At 42.1% G+C, this 20,641-nt stretch overlaps 1 protein-coding gene across 1 annotated transcript in view; it reads right to left on the bottom strand.

The window, feature by feature from the left end:
• Positions 1 to 20,641, bottom strand: part of RNF38 (ring finger protein 38) — a 126,640-nt gene that overhangs the window by 46,894 nt on the left and 59,105 nt on the right. Inside the window, exon 2 of the mRNA XM_074166279.1 lies at positions 14,670 to 14,740. Within this exon, the coding sequence (XP_074022380.1) occupies positions 14,670 to 14,740 (71 nt within the window). The remainder of the gene's footprint in view (positions 1 to 14,669; positions 14,741 to 20,641) is intronic.

Here is a 20,641-nt window from a genome sequence, read left to right as displayed (position 1 = left end):
TACACACACTGGTATTAGTGCAAAAAAAAAAGTGCTCATAAAACTTTTTAAAGAGTTGTATTTAAACAGAAGCCTAAAAATTTAGAGAGCTGAGATATTTAATTCTAAGAATAATGCTCTAAGTTCTACCTTTTTCAAGGTCCTTCTCTCGCGAGAAGCCACAGAACAAGGGAGAAAATACATCCTAAATAAAACACAGTACAACTGCAACAGTTGTAGTATGTAACTGTCACAGCAAGTCTCAGGGCTCCTCTCACCCTGTGCCAGACTGGCGTCTGGCAAATGTGATGCCCATCCACAAGAAGGGCCGGAAGGATGATCCAGAGAACTACAGGCCTGTCAGTCTGACCTCGGTGCCTGGGAAGATCATGGAGCAGATCATCCTGGGTGCCATCATGCAACGCATGAGGGACACCCATGCGATCTGGCCCAGCCAGCACGGGTTCACGAGGGGCAGGTCCTGCTTGACAAACCTGATCTCCTTCTATGACAAAGTGACCCACTTGCTGGATGAAGGAAAGGCAGTGGACGTTGTTTATCTGGACTTCAGCAAAGCCTTTGATACAGTCTCCCACAGTATCCTCCTGGAGAAACTGGCTGCCCATGGCTTGGATGGGAATACCCTCTGCTGGGTTAAAAACTGGCTGGAGGGCCGGACCCAGAGAGTGGTGGTGAATGGAGTTAAATCCAGCTGGCGTCCAGTCACGAGTGGTGTCCCGCAGGGCTCGGTACTGGGGCCAATTCTCTTCAACATCTTTATCAATGATCTGGACGAGGGGATCGAGTGCACCCCCAGTAAGTTCGCAGACGACACCAAGCTGGGTGGCAGTGTTGATCTGCTGGAGGGTAGAGAGGCTCTGCAGAGAGATCTCGACAGGCTGGATCGATGGGCCGAGACCAACGGGATGAGGTTTAACAAGGCCAAGTGCCAGGTCCTGCACTTCGGTCACAACAACCCCAGGCAGCGCTATAGGCTGGGGGCAGAGTGGCTGGAGAGCTGCCTGGCAGAAAAGGACCTGGGGGTGTTGGTCGACTGTCGGCTGAACATGAGCCAGCAGTGTGCCCAGGTGGCTAAGAAGGCCAACAGCATCCTGGCCTGTATCAAGAACAGTGTGGCAAGTAGGGACCGAGAGGTGATTGTCCCCCTGTACTCGGCACTGGTGAGACCCCACCTCGAGTACTGTGTCCAGTTTTGGGCCCCCTACCACAAGAGGGACATTGAGGTGCTGGAGCGGGTCCAGAGAAGGGCAACGAAGCTGGTGAGGGGTCTGGAGCACAAGTCTTACGAGGAGAGGCTGAGGGAGCTGGGGTTGTTCAGTCTGGGGAAGAGGAGACTGAGGGGAGACCTTATTGTTCTGTACAAGTACCTGAAAGGAGGCTGTAGAGAGACGGGGGTCGGTCTCTTCTCCCAAGTCACAGATGATAGGACAAGGGGTAATGGCTTCAAGTTGCGCCAGGGGAAGTTCAGGTTGGATATTAGGAAACATTTCTTTACTGAAAGGGTTATCAGGCATTGGAATGGGCTGCCCAGGGAGGTGGTGGAGTCACCATCCCTGGAGGTATTTAAGAAACGTATAGACATGGTTCTTCAGGGCATGCTCTAGTGTCCAAGATTACTGGTTTGTGGTGGGGTGCTGTGTGGGTGGGTGATGGTTTTTGGTTTGGTTGTTGTTGTTGTGTATTCAGGTGGTGGGTGGTGGTTTTGTTTGTGGTGTTTTTTTTTTTTTGTTGTTGTTGGATTTTTTTTGGTTTTTTTTTTTTTTTTACTGTTGGTTGGACTCGATGATCTCTGAGGTCCCTTCCAACCACTACGATTCTGATTCTGATTCTGTATTTCAGTTCTCTGTTTCTCCCATTTCTGACACTTAATTTGTTCTTTCCTTCTTCCAGGCCATTTCCCATATAAAAGGAAATTTTCACAGCTGTAACAAATGCAAAGGCTTTGTCATTCATACAGTTTAGGACAAGTAAACTCTATGTATCACCTACAAATGACCGAACAGAACAGTATGCCCACTGAGCATAATGTTACGGTTGGCATCTTGTTAACCAATTTCTTGTTAAAATCGATTTGTTTATACTGCATAATACTAAATGTTTATACACCGCAGAACCATACTTAAGGATAGTATAAATCTGGGATTCTGTTTAAGTGGTTGTTTACCTGGACTTTAGTAAAGCTTTTGACAGTTTCCCACAGCACTGTCCTGGAGAAATGGCTGCTCATGGCTTGGATGGATGTACCCTTTGCTGGGTAAAAGCTGGATGTCTGGGCCCAAAGAGCTGTGGGGAATGGAGTTAAAACCAGTTGGTGGCTGGTCACAAGTGGTGTTCCCCAGGGCTCAGTATCTGGGCCAGTTCTGTTTAGTATCTTCATTAATGATCTGGATGAGGGGATTGAGTGCACCCTCAATAAGTTTCCAGACGACACCAAGTTGGGTGGGAGTGTTTATCTGTTTGAGGGTAGGAAGGCTCTACAGAGGGATCTGGACAGGTTGGATTGATGGGCTGAGGTCAACAGTAGGAGCTTCAAGAAGGCCAAGTGCCAGGTCCTGCACATGGGTCACAACAACCCCATGCAGCACTACAGGCTTGGGGAAGAGTGGCTGGAAAGCTGCCTGGTGGAAAAGGACCTGGGAGTGCTGGTTGACAGCTGACTGAATATGAGCCAGCAGTGTGCCCAGGTGGCCAAGAAGGCCAACAGTATCCTGGCCTGTATCAGGAATAGTGTGGCCAGCAAGAAAAGGGAAATGATCGTCCCCCTGTACTCGGCCCTGGTGAGGCCACACCTCAAACACTGTGTCCAGTTTTGAGCCTCTCACTGCAAGAAAGACATTGAGGTGCTGGAGCTGGTGTCTGAAGAAGAGCAGTGTCGTGGTTTCAGCCAAATTTACCAAAACCAGATTGACAGATGGCCCTTCACCACCACACCACACCCCAAAAAAAAAGAGAGGAGAGGAAGAGATAAGGAGATTCAGAAGTTTAGAATGAACTAAACTACTTTAATGAAGAATTAATATTAAAATTAAAAACAAGAAGAAAATAATGAAAATAGATACAATATATACAAAACTGTTTCAAGCTCCCAGGATGACAATTACATCACCAGCAGGCACTGGGGAAGTCCCAGACTGGACTCAGTGACGGATGGGAACTGGATTCCAGCTCTGGAGTCAGGAATGCTCGGATCGGGATCAAAGACAGATGAACAGACAGAGTCCTCTTCGGACATTGGCCATTGAAGAAAGAGAATTGACCCTTTGATCCCTCAGCCTTTATACTGAGTATGGGGCAGATGGGATGCAATACCCCAGTTGGTCAGTTTTGGGTCACCTGTCCTGTCCACTCCTCCCTACAGATGTGACCCCCCCTATGCTTTTCTGTTTCCGACCCCCTAAGGGGGCAAATAACGAAATTGGCTGACCTTGGTTGTTAATAGCAATAAGTATAAGCAAGGGCCTCTCTGCATACCATTCCTTGGCATGGAGCACAAACATTGGGCTTATCATTCTGAGAACGAGCAGTTTTCTCCACAACATGCCGTTAATTTCAGAGAGTTAGAGGAGACCTAGCTAGGATGTAAAGTTACTGAACAGAAAATTGGTTCTGTTTTACTTCAAAGCGGGACAAGCAATGAAGCTGGTGAAGGATCTAGAGCACAAGTCTCATCAGATGCAGCTGAGGGAACTTGGGTTGGTTAGTCTGGAGAAAAGGAGGCTGAAGGGATACTTTATTACTCTCGACCTGAAAGGAGGCTGTAGCAAGGTGGCGGTCACTCTCTTCTCCCAAGTATCAAGTTGTAGGACAAGAGAAAATGGCCTCAAATTGCATCAGATGAAGTTTAGATTGACTATTAGGAAAAATTTCTTCACCAAAACGGTTGTCAAACACTGGAACAGGCTGCCCAGGGAAGTGGTTGAGTCACCATCGCTGGGAGTATTTAAAAGATGTGTAGAAGTGGCACTTAGGGACATGGTTTAGTGGCGGACTCGGCAGTGTTAGGTTGATGGCTGGACCTGATGATCTTAAAGGTCTTTTCCAACCTAAACGATTCCATGATTCTTTTAAAAACTCATCATATTTAGACTATGTTTTAAACCTACACAGGCTGCTTCATTGTTACTAATAGCTTGCATAAGTTAATAGAGTTGTTTTAAAAAGCTTTGGAAAAAAAGTTGTTGTTCTCCATTAGTTGGGATTCGAACACACCTTTTGCCCTCAGTAGCTTGTAGAACTTCTATTTTTTGCATGTGTCAGACTCACCACTGGCCCTGTGAACATATTAACTGCTGCAACAGTGGCTGGTTCCTCGGTCCCTACAAAATACACATATTGGCTGTCATCTAACAGAGGTCATCTAGACAGGTATATAATCCTTACAACGGCATGCAATGGGTAGAGAACTCAGTCCTCTAAATTTAAGGGGCAAATTACGGGGAACCGCAAAAACAAGAAAGAATTTATATTTTAAGCTAAGTTAACCTAAAAGAGGAACATAAGAAAACACTGCAGGTCCTCAGCTTCAAGAAACAGCTTATACTTGTGCAGATCTTTTAATTTACTTTAGAAAATATGATTATTCTCACACAAAGTCAGAGTAAGTTTTGAATAAAAAAACCCCCCAAAACCAATCACATGATACGTCATCACATGATATGTGAAGAATAAAAAGGCTCACTTCCCCAAATACACTCAAATAAGCTTGGTTTGGTGACTTCTCAAACCTCATCCCACATTCTTACTAAGGGGAAAAAAGACACAAGAATTTAAAGCATGCAAGAAATTTAGTGAGGTGTACTTTTTTTTACACGACCTCAAGCTCTGCCCTGCACTGAACAAAGTCACTATCACAGCTATGAACTTTTAAGTCACATTTCAACCACAGATGTATGTAAACATCCACATATTGAAAGCAGAGCCAGAGAATACAAACACTATACCAGGTCTCTTTATTTGCATCTGAGGAAGAGTGCTCTGACTGTTCTCTGATATAATAAGAAAACCGAGAGTAAAAAGGAAGCAAGCTTCACATGTGATCTCTAACCCATGCTCAGAAGAAATTCACATATAAAATGACCAAATGCATGTTGGTCTTGCCAGGCTACTTGTGTTCACATCTGAACATTCTTCTCAAATCCATACTCATCCACTCGGCACTTTGCTATTCGTCTTCACAAGTTCCTTCCACAACATTACTTAAAACAAATACCTGTTCCAACTTTTATGTCTAATCTTTTCATTTCCCCCTCTTGTTTTATACCCCATTCCAATGTTTTCCCAATACTTATGCACAGAGGACACCAAAACAAAAATACCCTCCCTCAGTACTTACCAACAAAATAGTTTTAAATGTCTTTGTAACAGACTGATTTCTAAGAATCAAATTTTGAAAATGCAGCTCATCAAAAATATTCAGCACATCACAGCTTTTTTAAAGAACAATCCCAACACAGATCTTCTAAAGAAATAACCCGAATAAGGACGAAAAACTAATTTTTCTTTAGAGAAAAGGCCATCCCCAAAAGCTTTCAAGAAGACTGTCAGACAGAGCATCTGGTCAGCAGCACTCTAAGCTGTGCCATGAATGCTATCATGCCTACTCACACAGTGATTTACTCTTACTGCAATGTGAAAGAAAAATTTGGCTAGCTCTGTCAACTGGCAAAGACAGACCACAAGGCTAAGATAAGAGGCTCTGGAGAGAGGACAGGGTTGAGCTCATGCAATTGCTGAGTTTGCCTAGGACAGAGGTCTTCACAGAATTCAGGGATAGGAACAAAACTGCAAGACTGACAAGATGAAAGGGCTACATAAACAGAAACCCAGCAAAATACAGCATATATAGTTGCACTCACAGGAAGCACTGCACTTTTTTTATAGTATCTGAGGTTGCAATAGGAAATAAAAAAAGAAATGTTATTTCAAGTGAACCAGGAGGTAAAAAATTCTAGGACAGGAAATCTGAAAGGTACTCACTGAGAACTAGGGACTGTGGATGCGAAAGAGAGTCTCTATTTTACTGAGAGTGGAAGAGCAAAGGCATCAGTCTTTTTAGTCTTTTCCAGTCCAGCTGGAATGTCCACAGAAGACACTGAGGCAGATTTATGCTGCTTAACTATTTTTCTACCAGTGAGGAACAGTTCCACCACAATCCAAACTGGTTGGAGAACAAGCAGCAAAATCCTTAAGTTACAAAAGAGCTTCCTTTCTGTCTTTTCCTTTCCTGGTGTTTTTAAAGAGCTGCTGCTGTTAGCATTTTACTGCTGTTAAAGACAAAAAAAACTTTCGATGTTCTGACAAACAGAAATCAGTAGAGGGCACCAAAAAGCAAAGGAAGTTTCCTTGATCTTTCAATAGTTCATAAAAGAGGAACCTACCCGTTCCCAAGTGAAGTTGAAGAGTAAAAACCATGAAAATCATCCTGTTAAATCAGAGACCTAGACAAGCTTTGTCCACAACAGAATTTAAGTAAGCCATATTAGATTATTTAACTTGATATAGATGTTCACATAGAAAAGGAAACTACAAGCTGTATTTCCGCATGAACTGGTTAAGTCAATACTGCATAGAATCACAGAATCATAGAGTCATCAGAGTTGGAAGGGACCTTAAAGATCATCAAGTTCCAACCCCCCTGCCATGGGCAGGGACACCTTTCCAGAAGTTTCAAGAATCAGTCCTCCACAATCAAAGCAACTCTCTGACTAAGAATAGGAAAAAAGAAATTTCACATCCTACCTGTACCCTTATTCCTAACTTTCAAATCCCTCTGGGGTGGGGATGGTGGAGCTACAAAGAAAGATTAAGTGTGAAAAACCTTCAGAAGTCTAAGACTTGCTCTGTACCTATTCTCATTAGATTGACTAGCAATTTAGCCCATGTGGTTTCCACGGAAAAATATGTGGAACAGCTTTGAAATATAAAAAGACTAGAAATTAAGTTTCAATTCAATAGTAGCCCTGAAGAAGTAACTTGTCTTTCTAGTTGCACCAATTTTTATGCCTTAATAAGAATGCGATAGAAACCGTTTAATTCTTAAACATTTTCCCAGTAAAGAGCCGAAAAACTAACTTGACTTCAACTTTAAATTCTATTAATTACCTCCTGTTATGTCAATAAAGCATATTGAAAAAACATATTTAGATAAGCTGATGCATAAGCTTCACAAATCAGAATAGCACTAATGCCACTGATGTCAGCTTCTGAGCCAGTACCTTTCAGAAAAAGGAGACAATTCTATATATACTGTGACTCCCACACCACTGCAGGTGCAAAGCAAAGACTGATCAACTTGCAACTTCAATTTAGTATTTACTATACTTTCATAAAAAAAATCAACATGATGCAGATGGAAATAAAATAAAATTTAACCTGTTTTGTAAGTCAGGGAGATGCCAAAATAAGTTTAATGTGGGAGAATCTTGAAATCCCTGATTTATAAGACCCTTTTATTTATATACCACTTCTTACAATTAGCACCCTTAACACATATTATCTCCTGGTAACAACTCCCTGGAAGCCCTCTTCACATTGTTGTTCTGTGCATACATAGGGTTGTTTTCCCTAGAAATTTGGGTGACTAAGGAAGATCGAAATTACCAACTTTCACTAGCCATTAAATCTGCCATGCCACCTATAGGCTCTCTTGTCTCATACTAAATCGTCTTAAGGACTGCACCCTCCTTTCTCTTTACTACACACATAAGTACCCAAATGGAGGGCTTCCCCCTTCTTTTTCAGAGCAGTGAGTCTCTAATACCACAGCTACAATACCCTCACCAAGGAGTTTGTATTTTTCATTCTTGTAGTCCTGTGAAGCAGTTGAGGAGTCTGTTGGGCTAGCAAATAGCAAGATCTACAGGATGTGGATAAAGACCATAAACTTGGCAACTGAAAACAAAGTAATTGCCTCAGTGAATGGCATTTGAGAACAAGCACATCAGCAGCAACACCTAATCAAGTAATAAGCAACCTGAATAAGGCAGACTATTAGTAATTTTGTCCATCTTACCATTCCAGTTGCCTCACCACACAACTGAAGACCTTATCGGAACATAAGCATTTGCTCCAAACAGTACCCTCAAAAATCAGTTTCAAAATGCAAATGCCGTACATTCATGAACACTAACATTACTTACAATTCAACTATGTATGTAATAACTAAATTACTTGCTATAAACAATTGTAACTTAAAACGGATGTCTCCAGAACACATCTCAAAACACTCAGTTTTAAAATACGCTTCTGGAGGAAACAAAAGGCATCTTTCTCATTTTAAGTATATAAAAAAAAAAAAAAAAATCCTTCATGTTACACAGGAATAGGAATTAACTCTATATACTGAAAAATACTAACAGAATGTCCTAAAACATACGCTTACTAACATCAATGTCTCCTCGAATAGTTGTTCTTTCTCAACTAACTCTAGAGGATTAGAGACGCCCAGAAACTTCATTTCGCTATAAGATCAGGAGGACAATCGGAAGTCCGGTGCTTCAGAAATACTTGCACGCAGGGCACTGAACCTGCTTGTCTTCTTAAGGACAGCACACAGCAATTCATTCTGGAAGGTCAGCTGAGTTTCAGGTTCCAGTTCTACCTTTTGCCGAAGCAGATAAAGGGATTTCAACATGATCAAGTGCTTACGTTCCCCGAATTAACCTCGCCGAGCTCTCGTCCACCTTGCAGGCAGCCCCACGTGGGGCACACGGGGCCGCTCCGGCTTCCCAGCGGCGACCTCAAGCCCAGGCCTTGCGGTCTCTTTCGCTCTCTACGTTTACGACTGGCAGCCCAAGAGAGACGGGTCCGCTGCGAAGGCACCCCGGAGCGCCCGCTGCCCTTCTCCCGGAAGATCGCCCCCTTACCCCCCCCTCCGTCTCTTTCCCCTCCTCGGCTGCGGGGATTGACTCCGGCGAGTCGGGGGCACCGGGCGGTGCTGCTGCGGCCCCGCCCCGAGCGGGCCCACCGCCCTCCTCCGCCCCTACCTGCCGTCCCCACGCCGGTACCTGGGGCCGCGCCCCCGCCTCCTCCGCGCGCCCGCCAGTCACCGTCAAGGCTTCCGCGCTGCCTCCCGTCGAGTCGACCGGGGACCCCGCCGCTGCCGCCCGGCCCTGGCCTACACCGCCTGCCCGCGCGATCGCTTCCGGGAACGTCGGCCCGGCGTCCTCCGCCCATCACGGGGCGAGTCCCCCGCGTGCCCCTCGCCCGCCCTGCGTCCGCGTCGCTTGCTCCCGCGGCCCGCCACCGCCACCCCCCGCCATGTTCCGCTCCTCTGGGGTGCTGCGGCCCCGCGTGCACCCCGCCGTCTCCGGGGGCCGGTGACGTCACTCTTCAGCCGGCCCAGCCCCGCGAAGGGCGGGTCGGCAGGCGCTAGCCCCGCCCCGCGGACGGCGATGCGGGGCGGACGGCGATGCGGGGCGTCCTTTGTTCGCACCTGGGGGCGGTGAAGCAGCCGGACCACGCGCTGTGGGCGGGGCCACCCGAAAACCCTCAACGCCTGCGCGCCGGGGCCCGCCGCGCTCCGCCTCCCCTCCGCGGCTGCCGGGGGGCCCGGCCCCTGCCCCCCTTCAGTTTCGGTTCGTCTCCCAGCGCGGCGGTAGCGCAGCCGCCGGGCGGGCACAGCACGGCGGCGCCGCTCGCTGCTCTCCCCCGCCCCGGGAGCCTGCGCCGCCGGGCTTCCAGGCCGTCTCCCTCTCCGCCGGTGCCTCCCCGCCTCTCCATCCCCGCAACTTAAAACGAAACCGCGCAAACCGTCGCCGGCGGCTGCGTGCAGGCCTGCCGGCGCGTGCGCGGCCGTGCGGGAGCTTCCGCCCGGGCAGGAAACGCCCCCGAGAGGAGAGGGGGCGCGAACCCGGGCGGGGGCGGGGCGGGGCGGGGCGGGGGAGAGGAGGGACTCTCCGCTCAGAGAGGGAACACTACACGGCCCACGGGGCCTCCCGGCAGCGGCTGCCTGCAACCTGCCCAGCTCGTACCTACGGCGTCTGGATTTCCACCTGCTCTCCTAAACGGGGGAGGGGGAGGGACTGACTAGAAAAAAGTCAACAAAACCCAGAGGAGCAACGTCACCTGCTGCTGAGTCATTAGAGGAACGCCATCAGCCTCTTGCTACCAATCCCACAGGGTGACTATCTATCCCTTGCTGCAGAACAAACGAGCTAGCGGAGAACTGATTTACCCAAGCTGTATCTTAAATAAGGTATCGTCACCCTATTTTCACCTTTCAAACCTGCCTCCATTAAGACCTCCTCAGTCTAATTAGAGTTTGCCCAAATCTGATGAAGGAAAACAAAATAAAACATCTGCTGTAGATACAAGGAATTAATGCTCTAAAGGAGACAATTCAGCAGGCATGAAAGTGGTTTACAATCCGTAAATTATATCCTTGCAGCTGCCAGATGGGAAATGAAAATGAAAAAGGCACGAAGCTATTCAGTAAGAATAGACATAATTAACTGAAACTAATGGGGGTAGAGGGAGCGGCGGGAAGATGACACACACCAAGAAGAGTGAATTAGTGCTGTCCTAATTGGACAGGAGGAATTTTTTCCAGTTTTGATAATGGAGGGGGCAAGAAATTCCTTCTAATGTTTCCATTTTTCTATGTATTCTCCCCCACAAGAGGTGCATGTAGTCTAATTTTATAGATCACATATAAATAAATGTGATGGACCTTAGAGTACCTGAATTCCCGAATCATTTTGAGTTCAGCTACAGATGAGTCCGTTAGGCTTATCTTACCTGACTCTGCACTATCCAAAGAAGAAAACAAGTGGATTGTTTTTATTATGTTTTTTTTTTTTTTAATTAGAACTTGTAAAAAATACTTCCCCTCATATGAAAAACACCTTTTTCAAGAGTTGACAGCCCTCTTGATTACCAACTGAGAACTGGATGCTCATTAAGACAAACAGGAGCAAGTTCAGGAACAAGAAATTACTAGAGAAATGCAAGAGTAACTAACTATAACTGTGAAATTTAAAGGCTAGAAATAGTTAATCAAATAATGTAGTTATGTGTTTAGATCATAAGTACTGAGCAAAAAGACATTCCTTACATACTATAAGAAAGCAAATCTAATAGGAGTAATACTATGAACATAAAATAAATGGGAGTAAGTTAAAAAGGAGTACAGTAAGGTACATATTTGGAAATATTAATAATAATTTCCAACCCCTTAGTGGTAGTGAAAAAATTCCACTGGATTTCTCCCACGGTGCTTTATTTTATTTTCACTACTAGTGGGTGGTCAATTTGGGTTCTAGCTGCATGAGAACTAAGGAATAGATAACGTGATGAGATCTCTGAAAAGACGTCCCAAGAGTAGTTAAGAGTTGCATCTTGGAGTTTCTTTTCAAATTGAGCAAGCATCCTTTAATGGAAGTACACCACGGGTGAAACAACCACCCAAAGGACAAAAAATATTTTTAAAGCTAAATAAACTGAGTATGATTGAAAGGATCTACAGAATAATATACTCACATTTGTCTCTGTTTAACACTAGTAGGAAACCACTGGTTGGGCATTACAGCACAGTGATATTCCAGGAAATGATAGCTCCTTGTTACAAACACCTTTCCTTAAATTCTGTGCTCCATAAAGGAATTTATTCAGTTCTGTTATTAATATTTTAAGAATGACAATTCCAGCTTTAATTTAAAAATCATAGGTATTTAACATATACAGCGTGTTATGTTTCAAAGAAAAATCAAAGAAATTACGAACATGAAAAAGGGTCCCCTGACTCATACACTGAAGCTTAAAAGCTCCCATCTCCAAACCAACAACTATATTAAGATGTATCTCAGTTATAGTCACTTTGTAACACCAAGTAAAATGGGAAATGTTCTCTATATCTATGCCCCGCCAGTGACACTAACTTAGCATTAATGATTTATCTTCTCTTTTAAAACAAGAGCACAGAGTTCAGTGGCACTTCTGAGAAGAGCACGGATGTCTGTTCTGAAGATTGTTCACTGTTTTTCTAAACAAGTGGTCATTTTAATCAAGTGATCAACTAGAATTTCATATAAAATGCACAACAAGCAGTTTTGTGTATTCTCACAGAAAAATCAAAGTTCCTACCAAAAAAAAGTGACATTTGAGGGAAAATATATCTTTGAAATACATCCAAACCACATTCTGCCCACTTTTTATACTAGTTCCATTTTAGTTAGCCTTCTCATTTGTTCCAGAATCAATACCAACGAGGGAGATTGTTTTCTCCCACCATCCCTAAGTATTCGAAAAAGTAAAGTTGTGGCCCATTTCCTCTGTTAATACGGAGGCAGCTGGTGTGACAAACAACTCAAAAGGCTATGTAGTCTTCTGAAATCTAAACCAGGTAAGCTGCCACACCCCTTCCCTACTCCCTCTCCCAAAACTGTGAAGCACCTAACAAACAGAATTTCCAACAAGACTTAAACCAGTTTTAATTACACTGATATGAAATAAAGGGAAGACAATCCATCTGTGTCGTAACAGAATCAATCATGTAGTAACAGAAAAGGAAGGATGTTAAAAGAGAATGTCTGTGTTAAGTTGGTGCATTAGGATAGCTCTGAAAGGAAATTCCCTCCATCTGCTCCTCATCCAAGAATCTTCCAGGAACAGAGTGCACAAGGTCCAAAACACGAAGCAGTGAATAGTATTGAAAATAGTTAACCAGTTAATCAGATGGAAACTTAAAATAGTTTTGTCATGGTCTGGTTAGCATGTTTGACCAGTATCTGTAGGTTAAACAAGGCCCCAAATCTAAGATGGTACCTAAAAATAAAATAAAAGTTAGAAAAAAGAAAAAAGAAAGAAAAAAAGAAAAAAGAAAGAAAAAAAGAAAAAAGGAAAAAGAAAGAAAAAAGGAAAAAGAAAGAAAAAAGGAAAAAGAAAGAAAAAAGGAAAAAGAAAGAAAAAAGGAAAAAGAAAGAAAAAAGGAAAAAAAGAAAAAAGGAAAAAAAGAAAAAAGGAAAAAAAGAAAAAAGGAAAAAGAAAGAAAAAAGGAAAAAGAAAGAAAAAAGGAAAAAGAAAGAAAAAAGGAAAAAGAAAGAAAAAAGGAAAAAGAAAGAAAAAAGGAAAAAGAAAGAAAAAAGGAAAAAGAAAGAAAAAAGGAAAAAGAAAGGAAAAAGGAAAAAGAAAGGAAAAAGGAAAAAGAAAGGAAAAAGGAAAAAGAAAGGAAAAAGGAAAAAGAAAGGAAAAAGGAAAAAGAAAGGAAAAAGAAAGAAAAAAGAAAAAAGAAAAAAGAAAAAAGAAAAAAGGAAAAAGGAAAAAGGAAAAAGGAAAAAGGAAAAAGGAAAAAGGAAAAAGGAAAAAGGAAAAAGGAAAAAGAAAAAAGAAAAAAGAAAAAAGAAAAAAGAAAAAAGAAAAAAGAAAAAAAAGAAAAAAGAAAAAAAAGAAAAAAGAAAAAAGAAAAAAAGAAAGAAAAAAGAAAGAAAAAAGAAAAAAGAAAAAAGAAAAAAGAAAAAAAAAGAAAAAAGAAAAAAGAAAAAAGAAAAAAGAAAAAAGAAAAAAGAAAAAAAAAGAAAAAAGAAAAAAGAAAAAAGAAAAAAGAAAAAAGAAAAAAGAAAAAAGAAAAAAGAAAAAAGAAAAAAGAAAAAAGAAAAAAGAAAAAAAAAGAAAAAAGAAAAAAGAAAAAAGAAAAAAGAAAAAAGAAAAAAGAAAAAAGAAAAAAGAAAAAAGAAGGGGAAAAAAGGCATGACGAGAAAAAAGAAAACAAGGCAGTGAAAGAAACTTGCATTGAAAACAAATCTAGCTCTAGGATAAGCTAGAACAACTATAAAATTAACTTACTCCAGAATTTCAAAACACGAGGATTTGTGCACTTATCAAGGCACTGTGATGCAGGTAACATTCTATTTACCGAGAAAGATAAATTAAAATGCGAGTAATTTATGCCCTTTTTCAGGCATGCCAAGCTAAAATATTAGTTTACTATGAAGTGTCATACTTGCAAATGATGCAATACATGTTACTTGTTGAATTAATGTTAACCAATTTGCACTATTTACAGACAGTAAAGTTTAAGGTAAAATCATCAACAATAACAGCAACATGAAAGCAAGTTCAACATCAAAACTCTTCCCTTCTGCATGCCACACTTACACTGCTGATCCAAGTACCATCGAACATTTAAAAACCAGCACTCCACTGACCCAACATAAGCTAATCTGAGAATGTGACAAAAAAAGGTTAGGAAAACGCTTGATACTACTAGACAGGTTGGTATTTTAAGGCTGCGGCACTGAACAGAAGCTTCTGATCTGTAAAACCTTAAGTTCCCAACTCCAAACCAGGAAAATACAGCTACTGCAAAAAAGCTTTGAACACTTCTCTAGGCTCTAACCTCTACCAAGACATCCTACCTTACTTAAAAATTAGCAAAAGCATTACTGTTCTTTATTAACTGAGGGCGTCGATATGGCCAATTACAAATGTTTAGAATAGCAAAGGAATAGAAGCAAAAAGAAACATATAGTACCAATGACAAATTTCTCCTTAACTGACTAAAAGATTGTTTTGAGTAAGATATATTTTTTTAATGTGCTAGAGACAGTTCACAGTAACTCTGAAAATTTACTGCTATACCTCCAAAACAAACAATCTTTGCATAGTAAAAGCACTACATAAAAAAACCCCAATGCATATGCATCTTGTGAAGGAAACATTTATGTATGCCTCACCTTGTCACTGTCATCATTACAGATGTGATCTTGATGGATTGAGTGGCATTGAAAGGATGCACCAATGCTACCTACAAAAGAAGGGAGAGAAAACAGAAAAAAAAAAATCATTAAAATTATAGCCCAATTCCCGTGAACACTAAAAATAAAGACAAATTTAGCAAATATTCTCTTTTCCCCACACAGAAGAGAGATTTAGTTGCCAAACAGCTATGTCTGACAAGTCATGCATTTTATTCTGATAACTGAATAAGCATCAGAGACATTTTGGCAGTGTGCCAACAATGCCTTCACATATAGTTTTTCTAAACATTTAAACAGAACAAAATTAGAACTAGTTCATTAATCCAAACCAAAGAAATGCAGCGAAGTACATATGGACACATACAAATGAGGAGAAATTACACACTTCATGTTTAGGCATGTCCCATATTCTTCACTACAGAGAATTTTCAGCACCCCGGGTAGCCAAGCAGAAAAGTTTTAATGATACCCATTTTGATTGTCATGGAATTTCTACCTGCCTAAGGTCTTTCCACAGGTTTCTTTACGTCTGGGAAAAAAGGGACAGCAGAGCTCTGCAAAGGCTTACCCCCGTCCTGGGACTTCTGTCCAAGGAGGGAGACAAACTAAAGTTTGTTTGTATCCATACAGATTCTCAAAGATTTACAGAACTCCTACTCGCACTGTAAAGTTTTACTTCATGTGCTATTTCCTTGCTCAGAAAATACAGGAGTAGGATAACTGCTATTGTTACACCATTTCCTGATTTTCCTTACAGAAGTTCTACCTAGAACTTTTCTCCAGAAGTTTCTTTTGGCCCTTCACTTAAAATTTTGAAGTGTTAATAGTCCTATTCTGTAATATTTACAACATATTCCACACAAGAAGTTTGTCATAAAGCTTTGCAGTCCATGTGTTGTTTTGGACCTGCACCTAATTGATCAAAGAAGATAATAATTTTAAGTAGGCAGCCAGCCATAGGCTGTTGTTTAAACTTAGTTTGTTTAATTTTTTGCTGGAGATTACAATGCAGCAAAACTGGCGTCTGTGAGAATTCACCTGCACTTCTGCACTACTCTGCACTTCTGAGAAGCCAGAGTTACCTTAAAGCCACCAAAAAAGCCTAAGAATTAATGCACTGAGAAGAGAAAGAAGTAATAAACTGAGTCCTAGAGAAGAAAAGCCACCCTTGAGGACCTTTTCTGATTGTAACACAACCAACAAGACACATAAAGAGATGAAACTGATTTAGTTCTTTTCATAGTTCTTAGGCAAACACAAAAACTGATTTAGTTCTTTTCATTGGTGTATGTGTATTAAAAAAGCAGCACTTAAACAGATAATTTTGGACAAAACACTACTTTGACTCTGCAAATTTATCAGTATATAGTCCAAGACACAATCAGGACTTTTGTCATCAAAAGACATAAGGAATACCAGTTACGTTCCTTGGTGAAACTTTTATCAATGCAGATGTAAAGATTGGCTAAAATATGTTAAGGACATGAGTTCCTATTGAGTTAACTGGCTAGCTGGCCTCTTCAGACAGAACTCAATTTGGCAGGGAAAAAAAAAAAAAAGCAAGCTGATTTTTGGACAATTATTCTTTTGAAAAAAATTTATTGCTTCCAAACACAGTGCTTCATAAAATTATCTTCTTTCTGACTTAGCACTTCAGGAAAAAAAGAGTTATTTTGCCCTAGGAGTTATAGACTCTGGCTGTACTGGCTTGAACGGCAGCAGAGCATGTTCTTAGTGTATATTTTTGTAGGAAGGGAGAGCGAAGAAGAAATCAGTATACAGTTCATGTTTCAAGGTGGGAAGAGAAAAAAGGACCAGTTTTAAATTGTTCAAAACATGCAAAGTTCCATTCCCATTTGAATTAGACTTATGCGAAACACAAGTGTTTTCACTAGGAACATTCCACATGCTTTCTTGAAAATTGGAAATCAATTCAAGCTCAAATGCAAGCTAAAAAACCCAAAGAGAACACAGGGTTAAGGATAAGGCTTGACAGCTTTCTGCCCAGTAAGTAACATATGACCTCTTGGTCTAAGATAAAAAACACAGGCAGCAAATAATGAAAATAGTTCCATTCTGCCAAACTACAACAAATACATATAAACTTACTTTAGGCATCTCTGCATTTGGATAATGGATGGAATTTCCAGAGGTGGTGCAAGGTCTACATGTACTCTCAACATCACCTAAAACTTGTTCTCCACCAAATTAAACTCATAAATATAGACCTTGCATTACAGGCTACATTAAAGGCTTTACACATAGGCTTTTCAAGAACAGCGATGACACACACAATCACAATGATAAGTTGGTTTTGTTCCAGCTACAATGGATACCTGCTGCAGCAACACAGCTGCAATAGTACAGCTTTCACAGTTAGTAAATACAACTTCTGACACCTGCGAAGCCCATTAGGTTTCATGGTGCCATAGCTTCAATTCTAAGAAAATCAACACTACCAATAAAAAAGCTAGCTTGGGTTTTATCTACATGTTTCAATTACACTGAACTGTTCTATAGACAAAGCCACAGACAACCATGTGCAGCTAGCAGAGGACATGCCAATGCTTATTTTTTAATTAATTTGTTTAAAAAGCAGGGTCTTTCATGGCCTTCACACCATAGTTGTTCCATTTCTGGTCAACTACGTACTAATACCCTACAGTACAATAGCAACAAATAAGAACACCAATCCCTAACTGTCAGAAGTAAAGATTTTACAAATATCCTGGCTGCTTTGCACCAATTAGCTGACTGATCTCACCAACAGCCTCACCCAAAACAAAACAGCCTTGGAAAGGGATTTCTTTCAACGACAGCACTACTAATGCAGGCCCTTGAATAAGGCGAGCAGATGTAACAGATCCAGGGACACTGACACAGGTTTACCAGCTAAAGGGTCTGCTCCACAACAATGCAATATTAAGTTATGCGCCCAGGAAATCCTATAGGATTTGTTTGATTTTTTTTAATTGAAAAAACCCCCAAACCACCAAAACCCCAGGCAGTTTTAAATAATTGAGTTCCCATGTTTTCAAAGTATTTTCTTTCCAAGAAACAGATTACACCGAGACAAACTGAAGAAAGATTAATCACCTTTCACCCACCTGCAGGAAGATCAACAGAGTCAGAAGCCCAAAGATGACCTTAGCAGCTTTCTAGTCTGCATTACCAAAGAGTTTTCAACTGTGGTTTAACAGGGGAATGATGCTGGAGGACTGAAAGGAACTATAAGCCAATTTACATTGCCCTGACTGCATCAAGTAGATAGAAACTCAGTAAAGCTACCTTCATATCCCCAAATTTACACTGAATTTCAGACCAACCCAACACTAATTGCACCTTAGGGCTCGCAGATCCAAAGGCTATTACAAGCATTATTATAGAATCATGGTTGGAAGAGTCCTTGAAGATCAACTAGTTCCAATCCTCCTGACAAGGGCAGGGACATCTTCCACTAGACCAGGTTGCTCGAAGCCCCATCCAGCCTTGCCTTGAACACTTCCAGAGACATGACCTCAACAGCTTCCCTGGGTAGCCTGTTCCAGTGCCTCACCAGTACAGAATTTCTTCCTTATATCTAATCTACATGTACCCTCTTCCAATTTGAAGCCATTACCCCTCATCCTATCACTCACTACATGCCCTTGTAAAAACTCCCTCTCCAGCTTTTTTGTAGACCCACTTCAAATACTGGAAGGCCACAGTAAGGTCCTCTGGAGCCTTCTCTTCTCCAGGCTGAACAATCCCAACTGTCTCAGCCTGTCTTCATAGGAGAAGTGCTTCAGCCCTGTGATCATCTCCACAGTTCTCCTCTGGACTCGCTCCAACAGGTCCGTGTCCTTCCTGTGCTCAGGACTCCAGAGCTGGACGCAGTACTCCAAGTGGGGTCTCAACAGAGCAGAGGGGCAGAATCACCTCCCTTGACCTGCTGGCCATGCTTCTTTTGATACAGCCCAGGATATGGTTGGCTTTCTGGGCTGTGAGCACACATTGCCATCTCTTGTCAAGCTTATCAACCAACACCCCCAAGTCCTTCTCCTTGGGGCTGCTTGCAATCCATTCTCCACCCAGCCTGCATTTGTGCTTGGGATTGCCATGACCCAGTTGCAGGACTTTGCACTTGGCCTTGTTGAACTTCATGAGGTTGGCATGGGCCCACCTCTCAAGCCTGTCCAGGTCCCTCCAGATGGCATCCCTTCCCTCCAGAGCATCGACAACACCACACAGCTTGGTGTCATTGGCAAACTTGCTGAGGGTGCACTCAATCCCACTGTCCATGTCACCAATGATTACCTCTGCTACAAAGCTGACTGATGGAAAAAAGCCAGTAAGACTCCTATGTAAGCAATAGAATGTGGCACATGGGCTACTGCCCATAGCACCTTCCTAAATGCATTTCCTTGCTGCATGGAAGGACAATGCTGCATTTCCTTGTCCATGTTCAGGACATGCAACTGTGAGGTCTACTGCCCATCATCTCCTCAAGCAACATCCCAGCTCGAACTCTGTCTCTCCCACAATCCAAAGCAGTCTCCCTGCTGTGCGAGTAACAGGTCACTTAGTCAGCTCGCTTACTCAGACTCTCAGCTTCTAATACCCAAGTGACAAAACTGTAGCCTCAAATTATGCTGAGAGACCTCCAAGAGACAACAGGCATCCATGAAACATCAGATCAGCCACCCCTTCAGCGTTACCAGGGTCAGGAGAGGGTACAGAGTAATACCCTTCAAGTGATGCACACAGAACATACATGTATGTGTGTGTGTACAAGTAATACACAGACAAAGTCTCAAAGACTTAAGAAGAAACTTGACTTTGTCTTTTATCTCTTTAAAAACAGTTAAATTCTTTTTCACTCCCTTTTTCAAATCAAAGTGAGATACTCCGCTTAACATTGTCTTGAACTCAGGGAAAAGCTTCAGTTCATTTGTAATAGGCAAGAAAGAAAGAGTGCTGCACTCCCCAGCTACCCCAAGAAAGGAATTGTTTTTCTCCTAACTGCCACATTAAACTGAACAGCAAAAAGAATCTTCAGAATTTCATAGTTTCTGCCTAACTTGTGCATTGTAATAAAAAGAGAATCAACATCAGGTTTGAAAGGCTTGCTTCATGCCTACTAAACAGTCCAAACTTACACAAGGGAAAAAGAGGTGGGAGTTCAATACTTTTAACTCAGTCTTTTCAGAGCTACTAGAAGTATCTCATTGGTTAAATTAATGATACTGATTAGTATACTCATTGCCTACCCTCCCCAGCAGCAGTCTGATTAGGAAAAACATTTGTGTATGCCACCCGTACTATTTACCTAGAGTGACGCTGTTGAGCCTTACTAACTCACATGAATCAGAAGAATTCTGGGCTAAGAGTTTGATTTGCAGACAAGAGTTTGCAAAGTAGCAAATGCGTGGAAACTAAGTCTGAACTGAAGTGAGTTTAGACTCTTAATCAACTGCTCCCTTTAAAAAGCCTGTGAGTTGAGTTTCTGGTGAGATACAGCCATGGATGGCCAGTCTACTTGAAAAGATGCGAGGAAGAGAATGAAGAAGTTAAATTATCTGTGATCTTGGAGCCTCAACTTCCAAAAAAAAAGTAATGCAAACCACTCCTGCAGATGTCTCTGATCTGCTAGTCAACAATACTCCTCTATTTGTGACACACTTTAGATGTCAGATGCTCCTTCTAATTCAAGAGCTTTTCAAACTGCAGTGAAGTTACTTAACGGCTAAACAGAATATTGTGCTACTACAATGAAAAAGTTAGAGGTAAGTTCAAGAAATGATACAGGTTATTTAGGCTGGTCAAGTAAGAGATGGCTGCAAATTAACTGTACTATAACACTTATCTTCTCCTCTCTCTGCCCCCCCCCATTATAGGACTTATCTTCCCCCCCCCCCCCCCCCCGCCCTTTTTTTTTTCCTGGGGTTTGCAGCTATGCTAGCTGCATA

Source organism: Numenius arquata, chromosome Z, assembly GCF_964106895.1.
Source record: "Numenius arquata chromosome Z, bNumArq3.hap1.1, whole genome shotgun sequence".
Taxonomy (NCBI): domain Eukaryota; kingdom Metazoa; phylum Chordata; class Aves; order Charadriiformes; family Scolopacidae; genus Numenius; species Numenius arquata.
Note: the sequence above shows the minus strand (reverse complement) of the source record. Positions and strands in the feature narration are given on the sequence as shown.